Genomic DNA, 23,867 nt, shown 5'->3' with positions numbered 1-23,867 from the left:
TTGACTTCTTCTGGGCATGGAACAGGGTCGTTTGAGGGGGAAGGATGGTAGTTGTGAATTTCCTGTATTGTGCAGGGAGTTGGACTAGAAGACCTTGGAGGTCCCTTCCGATTCTATGATCAGTTGTATTTCCAGGAGATCTCCAGGCCTCACCTGGAGGTTGGCAGCCTCCAGGCACTAGGGTAGCCTCAGCCATAAAATCAGAGATGCATACTCAGAGGAGGCCTGACTCTTTACATCCCACCCATCACCCATGCTATGGCTATATCTGGAATGGGTTTTGTCTGAAGGTATCTTTTGCCTGATGAAAAGTACATAAATTTGGCACTCAGCTTATCCCATCGAATAGTTTGGGCATGTCCATCTACAGAGCATTGAGGTAACATTGAGGTAATAATCCTAGGAGCAGAGACTTTATTGTCTATGTCTTGGCCTGATATATTTCATTAATGCCCTTTGATATCAATGGGACTTATTGTTTGAGCACGTGTAAAGGACTAGAGCTGAAGGATCATGGAAGACCACTGGATCCTTGTTTCACATGTCTTTACAAATGGAAGCATGGAAACAGAACACCTAAAGCAGGCCTTGTCACTTCCAGATGGTGGATCGACCACCTGCAAAAGACTCACCAGGTCCCTTCATACCTCACCTTCTGACATCTAGGTAAGACTTCCTTATTTCAGAAGTCTCTGGGGCATGAGGAACTCAGAATTGCTACTGCTCTGACTGAAGATTTGTGGGGGGTTTTGTGCCAGCTGTTGCTTTGGATATTTAAATGTTAATTTAGCACTGTTTATTTTAACTATTACTTTAAGTTGTGGGTTTTGTTGTGTATTGTAATTATTATTGATATTTGTGATCTGCCTTGGATGCTAAGTGATTTTGGTAAAAACGAAGGATAGCAGGATTTCTAAATAAATATAAAAGAAAGAAAATAAAACATTATATTACCACTGTAAAACTAATTAGATTATCAGTCTCCCAAGTTAACCTATTATGTTTCAGTGCAAGAGGGGTTTGTGAGGGGGGGGGGGGGTTCTCTGCACTAATCAGAGTACACCTCTTGGAACAAAAAAGCATATTATTTTATGGCTTGTTTTTGTAATTCTTAATAATCAGAGAAATGGATGCTTATGATATGTGGCCTTAATTTGAAAAACTGCAGTAATTATTTCCCCCCATTTCAGAAGGAGAATTAGAGCTCTGTTCTGCTCTGCTCTGCTCTGCTATAGGTTTCTGGGGAGTAAGGCAGGGAGGAAAACATTGTGACTCTGGTGTATAATTTCAGAAAAAATCTACAGATGCTGCATTTTCTCATTTGCTGCTGATGCCTGATTTTCAAAAAATCTGCCAAACAAAGGTGCTGCCTTTTGTTATGAAAGCAATAAATAAAATAAAAGCCTCTTGGATTTTCCATCGGGACCCTGGAAACCAGAGTATAAATATTTTAAAACATGTTACTAAAATGAACTTTTTCCTTCCAGATTTTGTTATGCCTATACTAAATTTATTGCTATACACTTCTATTATCTACCTGTCAAAATATCACATTTGAGTTTGGGTTTATTTTTATTGTTCAAGAGAAAACTACTAATTTATGCCAAGATAGTTCTCTGCCTATATGTGTTTATATTTTATGATGGAATATCTCCTTTACTTTATGTAGTCAACAGCATTACCTCAACCTGAACTTAGCAGTAGGAGAGGAAGAAGCTACAGGAGACAAATGAAATATTGTCTTCTGTGGCTGAATTTTATTACTGTAGATATCATTACATCGAAAGCACCTTTAATGGTATTTTCTCTTCAGTGAACTTCCCACTGAGGGGGAAAAGACCGTAAAATCCCACATAGAAGAAAAACAAGTATCAGAATTATCCATATGGCTTGTGCTTTCTGTGCACTCTAGTGTCCAATTTTCCTTAAAAATAACACTTTGCTTGAAGAATCTGTGTTCATCTAACAAGCTATTTGCATAGTAAATGCACAAGCCAAATTAATGACCACAGCCTATGATACAAATGTTTCACCTCGTAAGATTCTTCATCTCCAGCGACCATGCCCACTGTTTTAATGAAAGGGTGGCCAGGATTGTCAACGCCAGTCTGTATGCACTGATCCAGCGTATAACCACTGGGAGTCATCTTGTCCCTCAGTTTGGCATAGATTGCTGGTGTGAGGCACTCAGCCATACAATTGTTGTGTTTACGAAGATCAGGATAGTCTGCGCTGATAAAAAGAAATTAAAAGCATTAATATTGATCAGCAACTCTTGGTTCTGTTTTTCAGTTCATGAACATATAAGAAGGGGGTCATTATGAGCATCTTACTTGTCTTTAGTTTTTCCAGCCAACAAAAAAGTGTGCAAGTGAATGTTTTGCAGTGGATCAGGAAATCTGAGGAAAACAGCAGGGAACTGGAAATTTTGTTTGGTTGTTGACTCATGCATGCTGTTGAAATTTGTAGGGGAAGCAAGTGTACAGAGCTTCCCAGGGGTATGCTGTCTGCCAGCTGAAATCACAGAGATGGTTTCTACAGAGGAGGGAGGCACTTAGGCAGATGGGAAGGAAACTGATGACCTTCAGAGTTACGTTTTTTGTGTCTGTTACTGACAAATTCAAAGTGCAAGTAAATTTACCAAGCTGAATCCTTAGTTGATATAAATCAATGTGGTTCAAGCAGAACTGTCAATATGGATCTTTTATTTATGTTACAGTATTGATGAATTCAACAGTATCACTGCTTACAGGAGAGAGGAATTTAATATAATTAGTTACTCAGGAAGCAGTTTTGGATTTTTAAAAAGACATGCACATATTATACCGCCTATGGTTCCAAATGCCTATTTTCTGAATGTCGGTTTGTGCACACCAAACTGCATCCATATATTCTAGCTACTTCAAATCAGCATGAGAAATTTATTTATTTATCAAAAAACTTCTATCTCACCTTTCCTGCTGTTATCAACAGTAACTGAAAGGATCTTACAAAAGCCAACGTGCACCGCCAGTATGATAATTATGTCATAACCATCAAATAGAGCTACTCACAGGTCATTGATGAATTTATCTGGTCTCATAAGTCCTTTACTCGGGGCAGCCTTACACAATATCCTGAAATTGGCCTGTTTGAGTGCCCTCCTCACCAACTCAGGAAGGCTATTCTAGACAGGTGAAAATGACCAGGTTCAGACTGCTGCAGATCTAATAGATGTGAAGAAGGGAGCTCTGTAATGATCAGGAGGGAACTCTGTAATGATGTGAGCTGGCACAAAGATTCAGACCGAGAGAGGAAATCCTTCAGATGGGTACCCAGGCATGTAAGGCTTGAAAGGTGACAACTAGCACCTTGAATTAGACCTAGAAGTATATGGATGACCAGTGAAGGAATCTTAAAATTTAAATAATATGATCTAGGCTCTAGTCACAGAACAAGCAACTATATTTTGGTGCTGTTTATAGCTTCCAGATAATCTTCAAGGATAGTCACATGTAGTACACATTGCAGTAGTCTAGCATCAAAGTTACAGAAGCCTAGATCAATGTGAACACATCAGTGGAATCTAAGAGGAGAGGCCATTTCCATATAAGATGAAACTGAAAGAGAACTTTTCTCACACCTGCACTCATCCAATCTTCAGATAAAGTGGGATTTAATAAAATTTTATACAAGAAAATTTCTTTCTGAACACTTCACAGCATTTGTTAAGTTCAACACTCCTCTGTCCAAAGAGAGCAGGGCAATCTGTTCCAGAGTTTCTGCCTTTCTGACTAGAATCATCTCTGTGTTGTCTGGATTTGGCTTCTACGGTCCCATCCATCACAAATCACTTTCCCTGTGCAGTTTCCATGTCCTTGACAAGATTACAAGTCTTTCCATTCAACACTGCTTTTCTTATTGGTCTGACACTTTGATCAGCTTCGTACCTTTTCTTACCTCTGCAACTCATATTTCTTCCTGATTCCTCATTTCCTTGCTTCTAAGAGGCAAACTAGATTAGATGGTTTTTGAGTGTTGGATCTGGTTTTCTCCGAGATCAGCCACACGTCATGCTGCTAGGAACTAATTCCCCAAGAATACAGGGCCACGTTTTGGATTGTGACCATGGTATGAGAGGAAAGAGGCTTCAGCCTTTCTACTGCACTCTTTTCCCAACCCAAAACTAATGCAGGAGGTACATTTTGCCCCAGTGGGGGCTGAAAGTGTAGCCCATCAATATAACTGCAGCTCCCCATTGGGTTGGCAAGACAGCATGGGAAGAAGGCTGAATGTCTTCCTGAAACACAGTTCTGATTTGAACTGATGCCCTGCATGCTTGGGAAATGAGTTGCTAGTAGAGGTGTGTGCCAAGAAAGTTTCTCTTTCAGTTTTGATTCTGGGGGGATCTGGAATAATTCCATTCCAGTACTGGTTTGTTCAAGGTCAGCCAGTACTGGCTCAGAACTGATCTTTAAAAAAAAAAATTCATGAGTTTTGGCCCATTACATGTGCATTGGCTGTGCATGCACAAACACACACTCTTCTTTTCAAGGAGGGGTGGGGAAACGAGGCTCTGGGGCAGCTGTTTTTGCATGTACTGCCACCAAAATTGCACAGAACACAATTCTCCCTCTAATCCATCACCAAGTTTGAGAGTGGGGTTCTGTGTTTATGGACCCCTGAGGAGCGCTACAGGAAGGCACGCATCAAGGTGAATGTTGAGCTGTGCATGCATGCACACACTATTCTTTTCACAGGGATGGGTGTAAATGAGGCTCTATTTATGCTTAACCAAAGGATCACATCATCCAAAACCCCATCGATCCACTGAGTTTCTTCTCAAGCACATGAAAACTCATACAGCAATGGACCCCAAAGAAGGCAAGTGTACGTGGGCACACAGCATGGCGAGAAACTTGCTCACAAAGTGGTGCCAGCATGGCACACCAGAACAGCACACAAGGAAGAAAGCACTCCATTGCTAACCAACACAGGGCAGTGAAATAAAAAGACTTGGGGGGGTATGTGTGCACAAGAGTGTACATGTAATCCATGCTTACCTCCCCATCATTTAACGCTGAGTTAACAGTTTTAATCAGAAAAGCCCAAAAAGCCAGAAGGCTTTCTGGACAAGATGAAATTCTTCCTGCTGCTCCTTGACCTGCCGTCTTTGGAGGGCTTCTTAGTCACCTAAGTGAAGGACAGCAGCAGCAGAAGGCCATTGAATGGCCATGAATTAATTCCACACACCTCAGTGCGGCTCTCCTTTAATGATTGCTTTTTCTTTCCAATTTCCCTCTTAGTCTGCATAACATGGGCCTTGGCAATGCTGTCACGAATGGCACCACACCGTCTGCTGCTCCTCTCCCTGGCACAAAGCAATCCTTTGATCCCTACAAACCATTCAATGGCACTGCCATTACCCAGGAAGCTCTAAAGAAAATATGCACTCATGTGCACCACACACATCCCCTTCCTGCCAATAGAGTTAACACTAAAGGCTCAGTCTCCCCCTTTGGATCCAATTGGTTGCATGATGAACACAGACAGACTTGCTCTTGAGGAAAACAAGATTCTGCCAGATGGCTGGACCCTCCCACTGCCTGGCCTACCATCACGGCCTCTGTGTAGTAACAACCAAGCTGAAACACAGAAACTTTTTGGTGGGGGAGTCATTACATCTTGTTTCTTAGATATGGTTCAGCGTTCTGGAAGCTGCTTTAATGAGCCAAACTGGTGATTTCTGTGTGCATTTTCAGTTTTTTTCATTACGCACACTACTGTGCCAGCAGTGTGACTTGTGGCTGATGGTATCAGGGTTGGGTCAGGGAACCCAGACCCAAATTTCAAAAAAAATCATCTTATCTAGTTTGGTCCCAAGCCTCTTTTGTGACTCTGTTCCCATTTAACTTGCCAATCTTCAGGTTTCTTGCCTGTCCAGAAACTTTTCAAAGAATCTTCATCATCAGTCTTTGAAGCCTTTAAGTGATATTTGTTGGAAGATTTTCATAAATTATTTACCTTGGGGGAAACAGTTTTTGTCTCCCAAGGAATCCAGCTTTAACATTCTGCTGATTTAACAAGTATCCAGTGGTCAAGGCACCCGTGCTCACTGTTGCAAAGAGAATAGCTGTTTTCCGTCCAGCAAGGAGGCGCGAGAAAGTACTAGCCATTTTTTCTCCCACGTAATGTTTCTGGAAGATGCAAAAAAGCCCCAGATTTAGATATGACTTAGCACAAGAGAAAACTGTAATAAAATAATAAAAATAAGAATGGCAATAGAAACAGCTGGCTAATTAGCTTGCAAGTATTGCTTTTCCAATATTTTCTCAGAGCTTTTAAAATTTGTACAGAAATACAAAGCTGCATCCATATAGGCTTTTGTAAGGCTGGTGCAACACACCATACTTGGATGAAAATAGGCCACAACTCTATTGATTACAGCTATTAGAGGATTGGCTTGGCATCAGGCAGTGGATCCACTGCATTGAACAGCCGCCTGCTGCTCAATAGTATGCATTCCTCAGCCTGCCTGCTGTGCACTGTGGGTGTAGCACCCATCTGGGCATGACCCCAGCAGCCCTACCACCCAGGTTGATGCCTTTGGCTTCCCCCAGATAACTTAAGCAGACCCTGAAAAGGGGAGGGTTGAGCTGCCCAGCCAGCACAACTCATCTCAGTGGATCTGAAACTGCCAAATTGTAACAGGCATTCCCCCAGCCTCAGCTGGCACCTCTGCTGGGAGGTATGGAGCCTGTCAGCTAACTTCTGCCACCATCAAAGGAATGGTGGCAAGGACCATGAGGAGCTGTAGGTGAGGCGCCGAGCCCCTCCCCGTGCTCTCCTCCTCTCTTCCCAGCATTTGCTGCTTCCACTGCAGATGTTCACCAGCCCTCTGACCCAGCCTTGGCTCCCGGTGAGCCCATCTAACAGAAGTATATACATACTCAACAGAACTATCTTACACATATTACCTGTCCTTCCTGGGACAAACATCTATCTGTATTTGGGTAACCCTGCTGACCTCTCTGGAGGCTGTTTGAACAGAATTCTCACAATGTATCTGCCTGCTATTTCTAGTAATAGCAAGTATGTCACTCTGAAGCATGTTGGGGCTCAGTGTTCTAAGAATACTACCTGAAGGCCACTATAAACATTTTGCAGTTAAAACCAACGCACTTCATAATTTCTAGTCACTGGACATCAAACTTGATTCATACATTACTTCTTCAGCTTGGCACATAATTGAAGTATTGTGAAAAATAACCTCTGTATATGAAACTATATATCTATACGGTTCCGCAGGTTTCATACATGAAATGTAATGTTGCTGGGGGACTGAAATAGATAATTGCCATCAAATGTATATGCAATTATAATCAGTAGATCTCCAATTTTTTCAGGACCTGGTTCTATTTGGAAATAGAAACACAATTTCTGTGGTTGGTGCTACTATTCCTCCATTCTGTTCTAATGATATGTTTGATATGGCTCAAGGGCACGTGCCATTAAGGCATTCTCATGTTACAGTTGATACTTCCCATTCATTGACTTCCTGCCCAGTTACAGCTGCTGTAGTTGTTTTTTTAAAAAGGATTTTTTTCTTTGCCATTATAACACCATCTGAAATAGCATTATTTCTAATCATATCTGCTTAATTAGTTGTTTTATTAATTTGAAACATTTCTGTGCTGCCTGTCTACCCAAATAGGATCCCCAATGCGGCAAACATACAAACATTTAACCACATAAAGCAATAAAATGGTATTTAAAATGTTTATACAATTCAATAAAAACATGTTAACACACAAACAGAACACAACCAGGGAGGAGGAACAATAAGAATTACTGGAGGATAAGCCAAACAAAACAAAAAAAGTCTTCATCCCTGGCAGAAGACAACGAGGGAGACAGAGGAATCTCCCTGGGCAGGGAGTTCCAAAGTTTCAGTACCACAATCAAGGCCTTTTTTTGGGATGTCACCTATCTAGCCTCAGATGGTGATGGAGGCCCAAAGCAGTGCATCTGAAGATGATGGGAGTGGATAGGTAGGTTCATATCCTGTCTAGGCATTAAGAATTAGTGTTATTTCTCAGTGTGTGGCTTCTGAAGGGAACATTTAAAAATCTAAGGCAAGAGCTTGGAGTTCCTGGCTAGAATGAGCTAAAACAGGGGCTATGGCCTTATGAGGAATAAGAGCTGTAGAAGTTGGAATCCCTAGAACTGGATTTAGGCTAGTAAATGTGCTGCTTAATAGTAGCACCAGGAAGTAAAAGTGCAAACCAGCTCACATTTAAAATAATAGGTTGCAGAGACATATAATCTCTGAAGCATAAACATGATCAGAACAGAACTGCTACCTGTGTAAACAGGAAAAGCCAAGAAATGAATTATTTCAATGTCACAATATTCAGCAATGTGTAGATATCCTATCACAATTCTACAGTCACTCCCATCCTACAGTCATTCCATTGGCTACCTATCCGTTACCGTGCTCACTTCAAGGTATTGGTTATTACATATAAAGCTCTGCATAGCTTTGATCCGTCATACCTATGGGACCGGCTCCCTACCTATGTTCCTCCACGGCAGCTTCACTCATCTGAACAGGGTCTCCTGCAGGTGCCAGGCTGCACATGGGAAAATTCAACAGCAGCCCATACATGGGCTTTCTCTGTGAGTGGCCCCCTACCCTGTGGAATGACCTGCCTGAGGAGGTCAGGAGAGCCCCCCTCTCCTGGTTTTCCACAAACCATGCAAAACTGAATTATTCAAAAAGGCTTTTTACTCAAATGGGAGGGCTGTATTGTAGGGATACAGTTAGAGACTGTAGACTTCAACACTATGTTATGCTACATATTATATGTTGCTTTAAATATGCACTCCTATGTACGTACTACCTGTGCTTCATGTTGTCTAATGTCACTCCTAGAATTGATTATGTTTTGTATCAGTATTTCTTCAACTCTATATTGGATTCTTGCTAATGTTGTGTCTTTTTAAACCTGTATCTATGGCATTGTTTATGGAAATGTCCTTGATACAGTATGGAAATATACTTGGTACTGATTGTACTAATCTTATACTGTGTAATACACCTTGAGTCTCAGTGAGAAAGATGGACTATAAATGACACAAACAAACAAAGCAACTAACGTCCGCATAGCATTACTGGCTAGGGATGATCCTAAGGTGGAAATGGCTGAAGATTTCTCAGATTATAGTTTGGAAGTGCCCCTTTCCTAGTGCTAACCCTGGGTGTCAAGGGAAGGTTTTTTAAAGCAATTTAAGCTTATTCACCAGCTATAATCTTTATCAGATCATAGGAACCAAGCACTCTAGACAGGATTGCCCCTGAAAAGAGTTTACAAAATGTAGCTGATCCAAAATGTGGCCACCATGTGTTTATAAGTTCCTTAAGGAATGTGCAATGATCGTTTTGCCACATCTTCACCGTTTTCTAGGTAGGGTTACCAGTCCTCTGGTGGGAGCGGAGATCCCCCACTCCCACCCTTCGCCCCTCACCATCACTCACCTGGCCAACAGCAGGGATTGGTGTGGAAATGGGCCTTCCCAGGAGTAACATCATAGTGCTACCCAAATCAGCCCATTACTTCTTGGAAGTGACATCATTATTCAGGCATAGGAGCATGTACAAGGAGCATATACAAGGTAAGTGCTGGGCTATGCCCTCCCACTGGGAGGGTAAGGGGACCTGGGAACCCTACTTCCAGGCCCACTTCCAGGTGCCAGTGCTGACTAAGCCCTATAAGATCTAGATCCAGAATACACCAAGGATCACCCCCTCCCACAAGAACAGATCTAGTCTAAGATTTTTCTTTTTTTTAAAAAAAGCATTTATTGATACAGTTACATGCAATCTAGAATCGGAGCTTCTGGAAGAACTGCTTGTTCTTGCCTGTCTTGTATCTTTCTTCAAATTTCACTTTAGCCTCTTGTCATGCCTGGCGCTTCAGCACAGGTCCCTAAATATATCCTTGTTTTGTCCAGGGGAATATCAACAGAATATTCCCCTGTGGGCATCAAGCAGTTGTAATTATAAACTTTCATAAAAGACTTGCTATTGGACCATTTGGCAATTTTCTTCTTGCCTACACTGACCATCACTTTGTGTGGGTAGTGGTCGATTCCTGCCACCTACGCATGGTTGTATGGCTGGTCTGATGTGCCATTATCAATGTTCTTGGTGATAATGGCTTTCCAACCTGAATAACAGCCAGCCAGGACAAGGACCACCTTCCCAGGTTTCATAAACTTGCCCATCTTGAACTGGAGATGGCGATGGCTCCTCGCCCAGAAGAGTCTTAAGATTTTTCCTCGGATCCTGTTTCCCTACTATGGCCTACTCACTAGGGACAATAAAGTCATGCAAAGTTGTTCCCTGGGAACGTTCATTCTCCCTTATCTTTGTTGACTTTCAGGTGTTGCAAAAGAGCTGTTTTGTCCTGGAAGGCATTTAGCATTTTAAATGTATTTTAGCTGTGGTATTTGTTGTTTGCTGTAATGTTTGTTGTTTTCATTGTCTAGGCTTTTGAACATTTTTGTTGATTATTTTATATTTATATTGTTATTTGATTAGATTGTAAGCTGTCTTGGAGAATTATTTTGAACAGTGTGATAAGAATATGTTCATAAATAAAATAAATTAGTTTGTGATATACCCCATCCACAGGAATGTGATTGTGCAGAGAAAGTTACTGTGTCAGCAATACCAAAGGGACATCTAGCTATCAAGGGAGCTCCAAAAAGATTAGTATTATCATTCATTCATGTTATACTTTCCCCACATGATTGCAGGCATAAATGCGAAGAGTTTTTAATTTGTTTTGATGCTGGAATCTAACCTAGACATGGGGCCATATACACAGATTTGATTGTTTATGCAGAGACCCACCAAAGAGAACCACGCATCCAGTATCAAATTCAGAGGCATCATGTTTTGAGTCTCAGTAATTCTATTTTAAAATCATTTGGAACTCCTTTCCAAAATCTGATGAATGTACTTATAATTCCAATTTTGTTGGGTCAAACTGATAATCCTTTTCATGGGAAGAGTTGTTCATAACTTTAAATCCATCACTTACATCTCACGAAAGGAGATTTCCATGGCCTACAGAAAAAGGCTTGAATCCAAATGTTGGGTTCTTCCAATTTGCCATTCAGTTTTCTTTCAGGGTTCTTAAAAAGCATGGTCCTTCAGCCCAATCATCTCTAAATTATCTTTGTTTGAAGGATAGAAGAATTAGCCTTGCATCACTAAAACACTGTCTGTGACAAGGATACTATTGTTTTTGTATGATAATACATCTAGCCTCAGGGTAAATCTGATCATACTCATATCACTCCTCTTTGCATTCCTATCCTGAGGTAACTGTCACGTTGTATTTCAGCTATTTCATTAGATGAGAAAATGTTATTTGTTCACATATTTTTCTTAAGTTCCTTCTTTCTTAGGGCCGCAGTATGTACTATGGTACCCTTACAATTATTACATATATAGTCTTCTCAATTATGATTTTAGCAATCTAACCTCATATACTGAGAGAGCATGCTATCCGTGATCATGCAGATATGTGGTCACTATTTTGTGTTAATAGAACAATCAATGTATATATTTTTCAGCTTCAGTATATACAAAAGCATATTCTCAACAATCTGAATTTCTAATTGTGCATATCGGATTTGATTGTATGCTGCCCTATTCATAAAAAATAACATCCGCACATATCAAGAGGACTGCTCAAAGCATTTCTCTCTTTGTGAGTGGTTAGATTACCAAAATCATAACAAATGAACTCGGCTATGTGTGTGCTGCCCTCAAGTCATAGCTGATTTATGGTGACCCCTAGCAGGGTTTTCATAGCAAGTGACTATCAGAGATGGTTTGCCTATCTCTACAACCCTGGTCTTCGTTGGAGGTCTTCCATCCAATTAATAACCAGGGATGACCCTGCTTAGCTTCTGAGATCTGACAAGATCAGGCTCACCTGGACTATCCAGGTAGTTTTACTGTTTTGTTCAGAGGCCAGTTTGATTCTTGTTCTAGGTCTACTTTAAAGTGCTTGGTACTAGGCTTCCATTAGTCTTCAGGGCAAAGAGCATGAAACTAATCAAGCTACCGCTGCTTTCCAAACACACAAATTCACAGAAAGAAGCTAAGATCTATTGCCTCAAAAACAAACATTTCAGGTCTCTAATTCCTGTAGTTTAGTGGAAATATCTTTAGAAACACCCAAAGCACTTGATTTCTTCTTATGTATAGGAACTATTCTGGTCTATAGTTATAGCAGAAGCAACTACAAAATAAATTATTATTTTTAATCCTTAATCTATAGCTGTAATTATTCCTTACTGATGCAAGACAACACTATCAGCTAGTAAGGAAATTTATACTCTTCTTTGTAGGGGAGAATGGATTATCCTTATATTTCCTGTTTATGTATAATTCACTCCTGCGTGTCTCAGTCAGGACTAGTATCCATTTTACACCTCCACGGTGGATTAACATGCCATCTTTTATCTAACAGTTTGTTCCAATAACTGTTCCATTGGGCTGGAGTATTTCAACACAATGACCTTTTTGTGCTGCTGAAGGATTCATTTTCTTAAATCATCTAGAAGTGGAAATGAAACGGAATTCCACACTGCCCTAAATGTGGCACTATATTCCCCATGAAAAAAAAATCCAGCAATGCCTATCATCAAGATCAAATTCGTAGAATACATTTACTTGTAAGAAAGTCCCATTCAGGTTCTGCTTCTTCCTGCAATTATAATCTTACTTTTCTCTTGTCTTGCTTTGTGTGGCTGCAAGCACTTCTGTTAGTCCATGATTAATTAATTGCTTCCTATACATTCCCCATGGCCATGGCATTCATAAATGGATCCTTAATCAGCTCCTTTTCTGAAGGGGTTTAGATTAATTACTGCTTTCAAAGTGATTTTCACTATTTTTCTTTTTAATAATCGTAATTTTATAATTGTGCAATGATCATAATTAAAAAAGGAAAACAAATTAATGAGCAGTTGCTTTTGCTGCAAAGAGAAAAACAGTAGCTGAAGCCTCTATTCCCATCTTTGACAATACGAATGGATTAAGGATCCATTCAGAAAGTTCAAAATGAATGTTTTTTATTTTTATTTATTTACTTTATTTATAGCCCACATTTTCTCTGTGATTTAAAGGAGATTACACAGTGCCAGACATTTTAATTCAGTGGCATGAGACAACCCATAAACAATACAATAGGACTAGGATTATGAAAATTAGAAACAATGCAAAAAATTATTAAAAATGTAAAAACGTGAAATTACAAAGTAGAAAACAATGCAATAGGAGTAAGGTAATACATACAATGAACAGTGGACAGGATAAAATCCTGTTCTTTGTCTTCCATTACATTATATTACAACTGTATTCCTTTGTAGAAATGTCATTATTTTACAGCCTTATTCCTTTTATAGAAATGACTTCCTGATCAATTATCTTTTAACAGTTTGCAGAATGATAGAAGTGTGTGTGGGTGAGGGGAACTTCCTGGCCTCCTCTGTTCCATAAAGTGGGAGCCACAACAGAGAAAGCATGTGTATGGGCAGCTGTCAGTCTTACCCACTTGCAGAAGGCTTTGCTCACATGAGTGTAACTGCAATGGTGGAGCATTGAAGGAGAGGTGGCCCTGCATATAGGAGGGTCCAGGGCATGAATAGTTTTGTAGGTTACAATTACAACCAGTAGCTTAAACTGAACCTGGTAATTGATAGGTAGCCAGTGGAATGGCTGTTGAGTTGGTGTAATATGGGCTTTCTGCCTATCTTCCAATAATAACTGAGCTGTGTATTTTGTACCAACAGCAGTTTCAAATAGGCTGAGAAATGGAGTTATTTGAAACAAGAGGCAAATCAAAAAGGACAGTGTTCTTGAAAGTCTTAATAGCACTTTGTCATGAATGACTGGTGTTCCTATTACATTTTAAGTAAAAATTGCTACAGATCAGGTCTGAAAAGAGACATATGACAACAGTACAGAGTGGAAGCAGAAGGGGTTGGATCTAGCAATGTGTGAGTAGAAAAGAAAATTTACATAGCACAGTTCCACTCAGTGTTCCCGCTAATGTGAGCACGTGAGCAATCGCTCACAGATTCTGACTCCTCCGCTCACAGCTTCTCAGATGTAGCTCACAGATACTAACCCTCAGGTGGCCCCGCCCTCCCAGTCAGCCAGCATCTGCAGGTGGGCCCTATAGGGATGGAGCAGGGATGGAGCCTCATCCCTCTTCTCTCCTCCCTTCCTGGCTGTGGCTGGTTTGGCCCCCAGGGTGGTGCCAGAGAGTGCCTCCAGCCACTGCTGGCTCTAGCTGGGGAACAGAGCAGAGCTGAGTGATCGGGTCTAGCCTGACTCATGCAGTCTGAAATCGCTAGGATCCCCTCAGCCCCAGAGAGCTGTGGAGAGGAGGTAGTGTCTCAGCCGCCACCATGGTGAAGGCATCATTTAACTTGCCCTTGGTGCAGAAGGAGGCTGAAAAAGTAAGCATTGACTCACAAAAGCTCATCTTGAAATAAATGTGCTAGTCTTTAAGGTGCCATTGCATGTCTGCTTTATTTTGTAGCAACAGACTAATACAACTACCCCTCTGTAATCAGCATGGACATATCCATTTTTATACAGAAGTATACTCTGATTTTTGTGGCCCTTTCACCTAATGGCTTTTATTGTTAAATTATTTTGATTGTAATCAAAACAATTTGATTGTAATTTTTTTTTAAAAGGAGGTGCACTCAAAACTGTAATGAAAGTTGTTGTTTCAGCTCACAAAGTAGATGTTTAGCTCACAACACTGAAAAGTTTAGAGGGAACATTGGTTCCACTTAATGCAGTTTTAACATAATAACAATGTGCATATGAAGCAATGGAATGTACAACTGATGGTTCATATGATTTCATTTAATTTGATTTTGAAAATGTATCCAAAGAAATTAGCAGACTTCTTTTGCATGCGACAAAATAGTGGAGATACAATCACTTTTACTTAGCAGAAGTAGACAGCAAGATGTGTTTTCACTATTACAAGGACTGTTGCACATACAGAAATCTTCCATGGGATCCATTCCAATGGGCTGACAATGAAAAGATCAGGAAATGCCATAAAAATAAGTTTAGAATCAAACATCGGGCACATGATCTTTACTGCAGTTGGTTTGGTTTGCTTATTTTATGACAAAACCATATACTCATCACAATTTGGCCCCTACCTGGCCGGCAGCCAAAGGCCTGAGGCCGGGGGCCACATTTGCTGCCACGGAGGAGAAGCGGCAGCATTCCCCCAGCCTCTCAGGGTCACTAGGGAAGGGAGCGGGGCTAAGTGCCTTAACAGGACAGCCCTGCCCCCTGGGAGAGGCACTTGCCAACTTTGCTCAGTCAGGTACACATCCTTTGATGAGGCAGTCAAGGTTGTCAGGCATTGTGGACAGGGCACTGAGATGGCCAAATGCGACATTAAGTCAGCATTTCTCCTTCTCCCAGTTCATCCAGAGGATGTTGAGCTGTTGGGTTTCTCTTTTGAAGGCAGTTTCTACATTACCCATGGGGTGCTCAATTTCCTGTGCGGTCTTTGAACGCTTCAGCTCCTTCCTGGAATGGGCGGACACCTTTCATTATCTGGATGATTACCTTTTCGTGGGGCCTTCTGGAACTGGCCAATGCACCTGGCTCTTGGAGGGCTTCATTAATCTAGCAGCACAATTGGGTGTCCCCTTGGCTCATGAAAAAACTGAGGGCTCTGCCACTGCCCTCACTTTTCTGGGCATCGAATTGGACACTGTCCATCAAATCTCCAGGCTGCCACTGGAAAAGCTAGCCGACCTCAGGGCACGGCTTGCCTCATTTAAAGAGCGGCATAGAGTATCTCTGACTGAGTTACAGCAGCTTGTTGGCCACTTAAACTTTGCTTGCAGAGTGGTGGCACCTGGTTGGGCTTTCTTAAGGCGTCTCTGTGACGCCATGGGCAAACTAAGCCTTCCCCATCATAGGCTCAGGATAGATGCTGGGATCAGGGAGGACCTTATAGTCTGGGAGGAGTTTTTACAGGCATTTAATGCTGTCTCCTTTTGGAGGGTCAATATTTTGCTGGAAACGGAGTTGCAGGTGCACTCTGATGCCTCTGGTTCTCTGGGATTTGGGGTGTTTTTTCGAGGACACTGGTGTGCCAAGCAGTGGCCAGCAGATTGGGTTGAGCTGGGCCTTAGTCGAGACTTCACTTTCCTTGAATTTTTCCCTATCCTAGTTGCGGTATTCCTATGGAGTCGGGACCTTGCCAATCACACTGTGCACTTCTGGTGTGACAATCTGGCGGTAGTTCCCGTCATGAACTCCCTTATCTCTAAGTCACGAAGGGTCATGAGGCTAGTTAGAGCTTTCACCCTTTGCTGCTTGAAATTGAACATTGTGTTCATGGCCAAGCATGTCCCAGGGTTGGATAATGTGGTGGGGGACACTTTATCTCACCTATAGATGGAGTGATTTCATCAGCTTACCCCAGAGACTGACCTGTTGCCTGCCCCGATGCCACAGGAACTATGGCAGCTTGGAAGATTGAAGCCTACAGGGCCATCCAGCTAGCCATTGCCCCCAGCACACAGAGGTCCTATGATCATGCGGTGAGGCAGTTTTTGGGGTTTAGGAATGAGCAGGGTCTGCAGCACATACGGCCAATCCCGGTTGATCGCCTTATGCAGTTTTGTGTTCAACTGAGAGCTAGGGGCTTAGCAGTAAAGTCAATTAGGGGACAGCTGGCATTCGCCAACAAAGCCTGCGGGTTTGCGGAAACCACTGGGGATTTCCACCTTAGGAAGATGCTAGAGGGTTGGTCCCAAGAGCCAGCCAGACCAAGAGATGATAAGGAGCCTATGACCCCAGACATCCAGGGCAGTGACCCCAGGGCTTGACCTGTAGTGCTGGTTAGGCCCTTGCCAGGTTTTGAGTTGTTGCAGTTTATGTTGTTGCCAAAAATAAAAAGTGGCCCTTTATTACACAAGCCTTGTGTCTGCCTCTTTATTCTGACTGGAGGGGCAAAGACCTGCTTTCACAAACTACTGCAGAAGACAGCTATCACAGAAACCATCCTGTAGTGACAGAAAACTAACATTCTAATGTACTTTGAATTTCTTCACTGGACCGTAGAACTACAGGAACTTTATAAAAGGATATATTGGGTTCAAACCCATGAACATCAAGGACTACTTTTGATGTTAATTTTCCCTATATACATTTTTAAACATAGGGAATGCAGGGAGAAAAGACCCTATCCAACATGTGTCCTGAGAAAGTAAGCAGGAGGTTGGCAAGATCTACAAAAAAATAATTTCCAGCCAAACCACCCCGTAACAAAAAGTCTGGCAAGAAAACATCGTGATGCGACATCTCCCGCATGGGTCAGTAATGACTCGGTGCTTGCACAGTGGACTACCTTTACCTTTTAATTAACAGCTGTTTTATAAGCCAAGGTTGTTACTGATGATGGAGATAATTCTACTCTGACCATAGCTAAAGATGTTGAGGCAAGATAACTGTATTTTGGTCAATTTTAAGACAAAACCAATAGGATTGCCAGGTGTCCAGTTTTTATCTGGACAGTCTAGTATTTGGGGGGATACCAGACACCTGGCTGGCCCCTCTCCCCAGTAACATCTCTGCTTTTGTTGCCCAGTCCGGGCCCCTGCGGCTGTGTGCTGCCACCCAGGAGCAGCTAGCCAGCCCAGGTGCCCAGTTGTCTACCTACAGCTGCACTGTACTACCTGGGAGTGGCTAGCTAGCCTGGGCACCTGGCCAACCTCCTGCGACTGCGCAGCACCACCCAGTAGTGGCTGGCTGCTCGCCCAGGCACCTGTACAGTGCCTAGCCTCCTGTGAGCCACAAGAGGGAGTGGCTGGCAGGCCATTTGGACTCCTCTAAGGTGCCACCCAAGAGCGGCTGGCCAGGCTGCCTGCCCTGGAAATGGCCAATAGAAAAGAGAGAGAGCCCTGTAAATGGAGCAGCATGATGCTGTCACTCCAGTAGAGACGTCATCATGCCAGGGGGCAGGAGTGCGCTACTACTTTTTAAGAGGTGAGTGCTGCCACCCTCTCCTTGGGGTCCAGTATTTCTCCAGACTCCATCTGGAAATCTCCCCCAAAACGGAAAGTAATATTGGAAACAGCCGTACAGGTTTAATTTTTAATTGCATTAGAAAACACTAGGTGCAAAAAAATAATTTAAATTTCTCTCTTATAAGAATTCTCTTATAAGAATTCTCTTATAAGAAGAAATTTATCTCTAAAAACCTATTGTAATTATTAGGGATTAAATGACTATTAAGGTTATGAATTGGTTTTTGTAGGCTACCCAGGTGTATGGAACAGTTAAAATTGTTTCGGAATTACATATATGGCACTTTATTCTATCACAGTTTTGTACTTCCAGTGTATTTTCTTAGACTGGTGACCCCTCAACCTTAAGAAAATAAAATAAGACAATGATTTTAGTTCTTTATGATAGTGACCAGTGCATTGTCTTTGTTGAATGCAGGATATTCTATCAAGTAACAGGTAACATTAACTACATTAGACAATCTGTCATGTTTAGGTAGCTCAGATCATTTCTTCTGGCAAAGAGGAATTCTGTGGCAGGTTGTTTCCATATCCCTTGTAGTAACAGGATGTGACACATCATATATTTTATCCCTGCAGTGACTGACTGATGGATTGACTGCATATTATTTTTACTCCTTGAAGCCCTTTCATGGAACATCACAGGTAGAGCAAAACACACAGCAGTCACAAGTTTTAATGCTATGGCATCAGTAAACTATTTAGTGCGTGAAACACTATTGTAGCTTACCAACAGAGCATATTATTATTCTGAACACTGTAAAAACCTCCCTGAGTAACTTTGCCATGTTTTCACCCACATATACCTTGTATGACAGAAAAATATAGAGAACTGGTATGCAAAAAAAAATATGGAATTACTATATATGAGAACAAAACTAGCAATTTATCTTCTAGTTTTTGGGTTTTTTTAAAGTTTGGGGATCACGCCACATACAACTTTTTAGTTTGGGAACCACTCCATACCCAATTCACAAAAATGAATTGGTTAAATTCATCACATAATAAAATAATGAGATTCATTCTTGTTCAAAACATTATATTTGCAGTGATTGTTCTGTTTCATGTGCTTATCTGCACAATGTTGTTCCTTTTTCAACGATTCATTTCAGGTCTTCTTAACCTTACTGACATTAACTGATATAGCAAGCAATTGAGTTCCTTTCACTATCACCCATGTGCCAGTTGCATCAACTCTGGCTTTTAGCTACCCTCTAAAATTAGTAAATGTTATAATATAGCAGGCATGGATCATGGAAGGCACAGGGAGACCGAAGTGGGTAGAAGGTACAATGAGAACTGAGGTAAACTTGTATGGAATTGAGGAGGGAGATAAAAAGGAATATAATATTTAACATAGGAAAATATTTTTATTATTTTATTCTGCATTTTCCAATCAAAGACCCATAAATCTGTTTTAGGAACAGTTACCAAGCCATGGGATCTGTTTTCCATATCGTGTTAAGAGGGACTGAAATGTCTAGTTGTATACACACTGTCCTCACTGCTGATTAATCAGTTTTCCCCACCTCACTAACATTCATTTGAGGCTAGGGACAGGGATTTCAGTTGGAAAAGCATTCCATGTAGACCAGACCCCCGCCATGTCCCATTTTGCACCTTAAGTACAACATCTTAAGCACAACAAATCTCCCTTACTACTTTCAGTAGGAGTTATCACCTTCCATATTGGCCTGCTTCAGGACAGCTGTTCTCTTGGCTTGCATTATTTCATGGTGTCAGATTCGGTACAGGGAATTTATAAACTGCAGTCAAATGTTAAATGAAAGTTCTGAGGTAAAGATGCTTGAGACAGGTCTTACTCAAGGAGAAATGATTGTGATCCAACAAGTTTTTGTACATTTCATCTTCTTTTTCCTTATCAGGAAGAACATAGAGATTGTTTTAAACCATGTTGGTTCATTTGTCTGGTTTGTTGTCAGGAAAGGAAAGAAGCTGCCAGTTATAAATGGTCATAAAATAAATACTGTTTCTCATCATGTTAGGAATAGAATTGTATCATGCAACTGACTGGGTGGCTTAAGGCTTCTGAAACTGTAAAGTTCTGTGGGAAAAAATTCAAGATACCCAAACCCAAATGAAAAGCTAGTACAAACCTGCAGTTTCCACCAGTTTCTGACAGAAAAAAATGAACACCAGCAAATTCAGAAAAGCTCACTGCAGCTCTCCAAATGTTTAACTTGCTCTTTTACTAAATGACAATAACCATTTTGTGTGGTTTCTGGAAGTAAAATGCCATACTGCTCATTTATTCAGATGGTGATATAAATTCATGGAATCTTACTTTTGATCACCTTCTTTTTATATTTAGGTTATAATTGAAATAAGTAACCACATGAGGATAAGGTATTTCCAAAGTCATTTTATGTCATACAGGATATAGTTATTACATGATTTTGCTGATAAAGAGATTGGTAGTGCTAAACCAAGTTAGAAACTCTAGCCTTTGGAATATAGAGTATATCAGGGAAAATGACCTTGTCAAGCTTGCATAAGGTGGCAGAGGAATAGTTTGGAGATAGTCTTGTAGTTTGAGTTCAATAGATTAAGTGCTAGATTATTGGAATTAGAGTTTGAGGGATAGCTTTGGGAAGGCTGCCAAAGTCTGATGCAGGATGAAGGGTTTTGTTGCCTATTTTTTTCCGCTGCACCCTGCTTAATGAATATTTTGTTGCGGGAGTTATGAAAATGGTTGAGAGTTGGAGTACTTTCCCGATGAGACAAGGTTAAAGTGCTGAGGAAAGGTTAGTCATCTCCTTAGTGTAAGGAGAAAAAGACAAATATGCATGGTGTCACATAGACATATTTGGTCACATCATGAAAAGACAAGACTCACTGGAAAAATGCAATTTCAGGTGGGTAGCCATGTTGTTCTGTAGTAGAAGAGCAAGATTTGGGTTCAGTAGCACCTAGTTAGCCTTTATTTTATTTATTTATTTATTTCAAATTTGTATTCCGCCCTCCCCGCGAGTGGGTTCAGGGCGGGTAACAACATATTAAAATACAATTAAAATACAATTAAAAATTCATATTCATTAAAAACAACACACTTAAAACAAGATGGTGGACAGCCTTCACAGGGAGGGTTTTATACACCCCTTTTTTCCAGGCCGGTGGAGGCCCAGCCCCAGCCATATGCCTGGCGAAACAATTCTGTCTTGCAGGCCCGGCGAAAAGATAGTAAGTCCTGCCGGGCCCTGATTTCAGCAGATTTAGCGTTCCACCAGGTGGGAGCCAGGACTGAAAAGGCCCTGGCTCTAGTCGAGGCTAGGCAGGCCTCCTTGGGGCCAGGGACCACCAACAGCTGTTGGTGCTATTTTAAGGTGCTACTGGGCCCAAATCATGGGAAAGACAATAATGCCAGGAAAAGTGGAAGGCAGTAGGAAAATAAGATCCAGGTGAGAGGGCAAGACTCAATAAAGGAAATCACAGCCTCCACTTTGTAAGATCTGAGCAAGGCTGTTAATGATAGGGTGTTTTGGAGGTTAATTCATAGAGTTGCCATAAGTCAGAAGTGACTTGATGGCACATAATAACACAGACACATGCATGGTGTAGAGATGGTGTGGGAAAAGGGAATTTTTCCCCTCTTCTGTAACATTACAACTTGGTTTCACCCACAAAAATGGCAATTAACTCAGGACAGAGAAAATAAAGTAGTAACATCTCCCTATTAAATGTATGAAATTTGTGCCACAAGATGATGGCGGCTAGTTCTTAAAAGTCTTTAAAGGAAAGTTAGTCAAAGTGATGAAGGATGATCATCGATTTTTCATCTAAGAGGATCCGAGACACTATCCTATACAACTCATACAATGCGGATCTAGACTTTCTGGGTAATAAAGTTAAGATACTGAAGGACGTTCCATTTTTAGTTCGGAAAAGAAGATTTAAGTATAAAAAGTTTGTAGCTCTTCTGAGGGAACGTGGAATAAAGTATAAATGGCTATTTCCGGAAGGTATCTGGTTTAGTTACAAAGATCAAGCTTACAAGATAACATCAGAAGATCAACTAAGGGATTTTGAGGACAAAAATCAAGAATTTCAGCAAGACACCAAGCAAGAAGAAAAGGATTTGAAGTCAGAGGGGGGGGGGAACGAGCACTGTGGTTGCAGTTGCTCAGAGAGAACTGCGTCCGAGGCCCAGGGCGGGGAGGAAGACTTAATTTGGATTGTAATCTGTATTTTGCAAGGTCAACCACTCCATCAATATCTTACAAAGTTTTAATTTTTTAATAATGGCAGTATGAAGGGAAAGCATTATTTGTAGTGTAGTGTTGTTATATGTTGCTGTTTTTTTTTCTTTCCTTCCCCTGCCCCCCTTCTTTCCCTCTGTATTGTTAGTTAATGTAGGTAATAAAAAAAATAAATAAAAATTCAAAAAAAAAAGTGATGAAGGATGAACCTTTCATGAGGACAAATATTGAGGCAATTGTCCTCATGCCCTGCTTGTCGGCTGCCAGTAAGCATCTGACTGTTAGAAATAGAATGCTGGACTAGGGATCTTGCATATATGACAAAGCTGTTAAATTCGTAGTCTCCAGTCAATGGAAAAAAAGGAAGAAAAAAACCAGTAAAATAAAGAATACCTCCAATTTACAAGCTATTTACCACAGTTGTTCATGTCACATTACATAGAACTAAGCTAATGTGATCCTACCTACATGTATTTGGATGTAAATTACATTCAAAGGAAAATTTTTACAGACACCAGGGTAATTCAAGTTCTTGAATTTAAACATTGCTGCTGATTAGTCTTAAACCTGAAGGACCAGATAACTAGCAGTAACTAATTAACCATGCTACATTTGTAAAATAAGTTTGCATGGTCGCTAGGTCAAAATTATAAAAATCAAGGGACACTGTAGGAAGAGCTGTTCTGTGGCATTCTGTGGAGCAGAAATATTCTTAATTAAGGAACAATTAAAACAAGGAATATAAAATAGCACTTCTCCAATATCTGATTTGGGCCTAGTTGGAGGATGCTGATTACTTTATGTAAGGATAATTCCAGATATGGATCAAATCTCAAGATCATTCTGTTATTGCAGTCAAACAAACATTCATAACATAATGCTCCAACCTTTCTAGTTAATATTAGACGTTTATGGATAGCACTGACATTTTTAAAGCTAGTTGCTCTGCAGGTTGTCCATAAAAATGTTATTACTATTTACACAAGACAGATTATATTTTCAACATGCTTGTTTCAGTTTCACCATTTGGAGCAGCTGCGCAGTAGCCTGACAAATTTTACTGTCAAAATTTTCTGAGCACTTATGCAAATAAGTAAATTATATCTCCCAAAAGGCTACAATCTGTGGCACACTGAAGATGTTTTTAATAACCCTCCCATTATAAATGTCAGTGTCTATGGTGAATAAACAGATGTAAGTTAAACTGACCTTGAAGCTCAAGCCAGACACGTCCTGTAGCATACAAGCCAAGAAGTGCGAACTGAGCAAGCAGTTTGTACTGTGAGTTACAGAATTACAGGTCATATGAGGAGGAGAAACGGGGGCTAGAGGGGGAAGAAAGAGGAAACTGTAGTGCCCAATCTCATGTCATTTAGCTCTGACGTAAGCATTTTATCTCATGCCTGTCTACTCAAAGACACAAAGAAGACATACAGCACACTCCCAAACTGAGTTACACTCTTCTAAACTCACTTGTGGCTCTATTCTTAAACTGGTAACTGAAGT

General features: G+C 41.0%; 1 protein-coding gene and 1 pseudogene across 1 annotated transcript in view; both read right to left on the bottom strand.

Annotated features, from left to right (window-relative positions):
* The window catches only part of CKMT2 (creatine kinase, mitochondrial 2), a 51,752-nt gene extending 28,099 nt beyond the window's left edge, over window positions 1-23,653 (bottom strand). Inside the window, exons 1-3 of the mRNA XM_054987394.1 lie at window positions 23,571-23,653; window positions 6,004-6,176; window positions 2,034-2,232 (exon numbers count right to left, since the gene is read on the bottom strand). Of these exons, the coding sequence (XP_054843369.1) occupies window positions 2,034-2,232; window positions 6,004-6,176; window positions 23,571-23,603 (405 nt within the window). The 5' untranslated portion in view covers window positions 23,604-23,653. The remainder of the gene's footprint in view (window positions 1-2,033; window positions 2,233-6,003; window positions 6,177-23,570) is intronic.
* On the bottom strand, window positions 9,864-10,266 carry LOC129334982 (60S ribosomal protein L27-like; annotated as a pseudogene).
* Window positions 23,654-23,867: the final 214 nt, after the last annotated feature.

This window comes from Eublepharis macularius, chromosome 8 (assembly GCF_028583425.1).
Source record: "Eublepharis macularius isolate TG4126 chromosome 8, MPM_Emac_v1.0, whole genome shotgun sequence".
Classification (NCBI taxonomy): Eukaryota; Metazoa; Chordata; class Lepidosauria; order Squamata; family Eublepharidae; genus Eublepharis; species Eublepharis macularius.
This window is presented reverse-complemented; position numbering and strand designations above follow the sequence as displayed.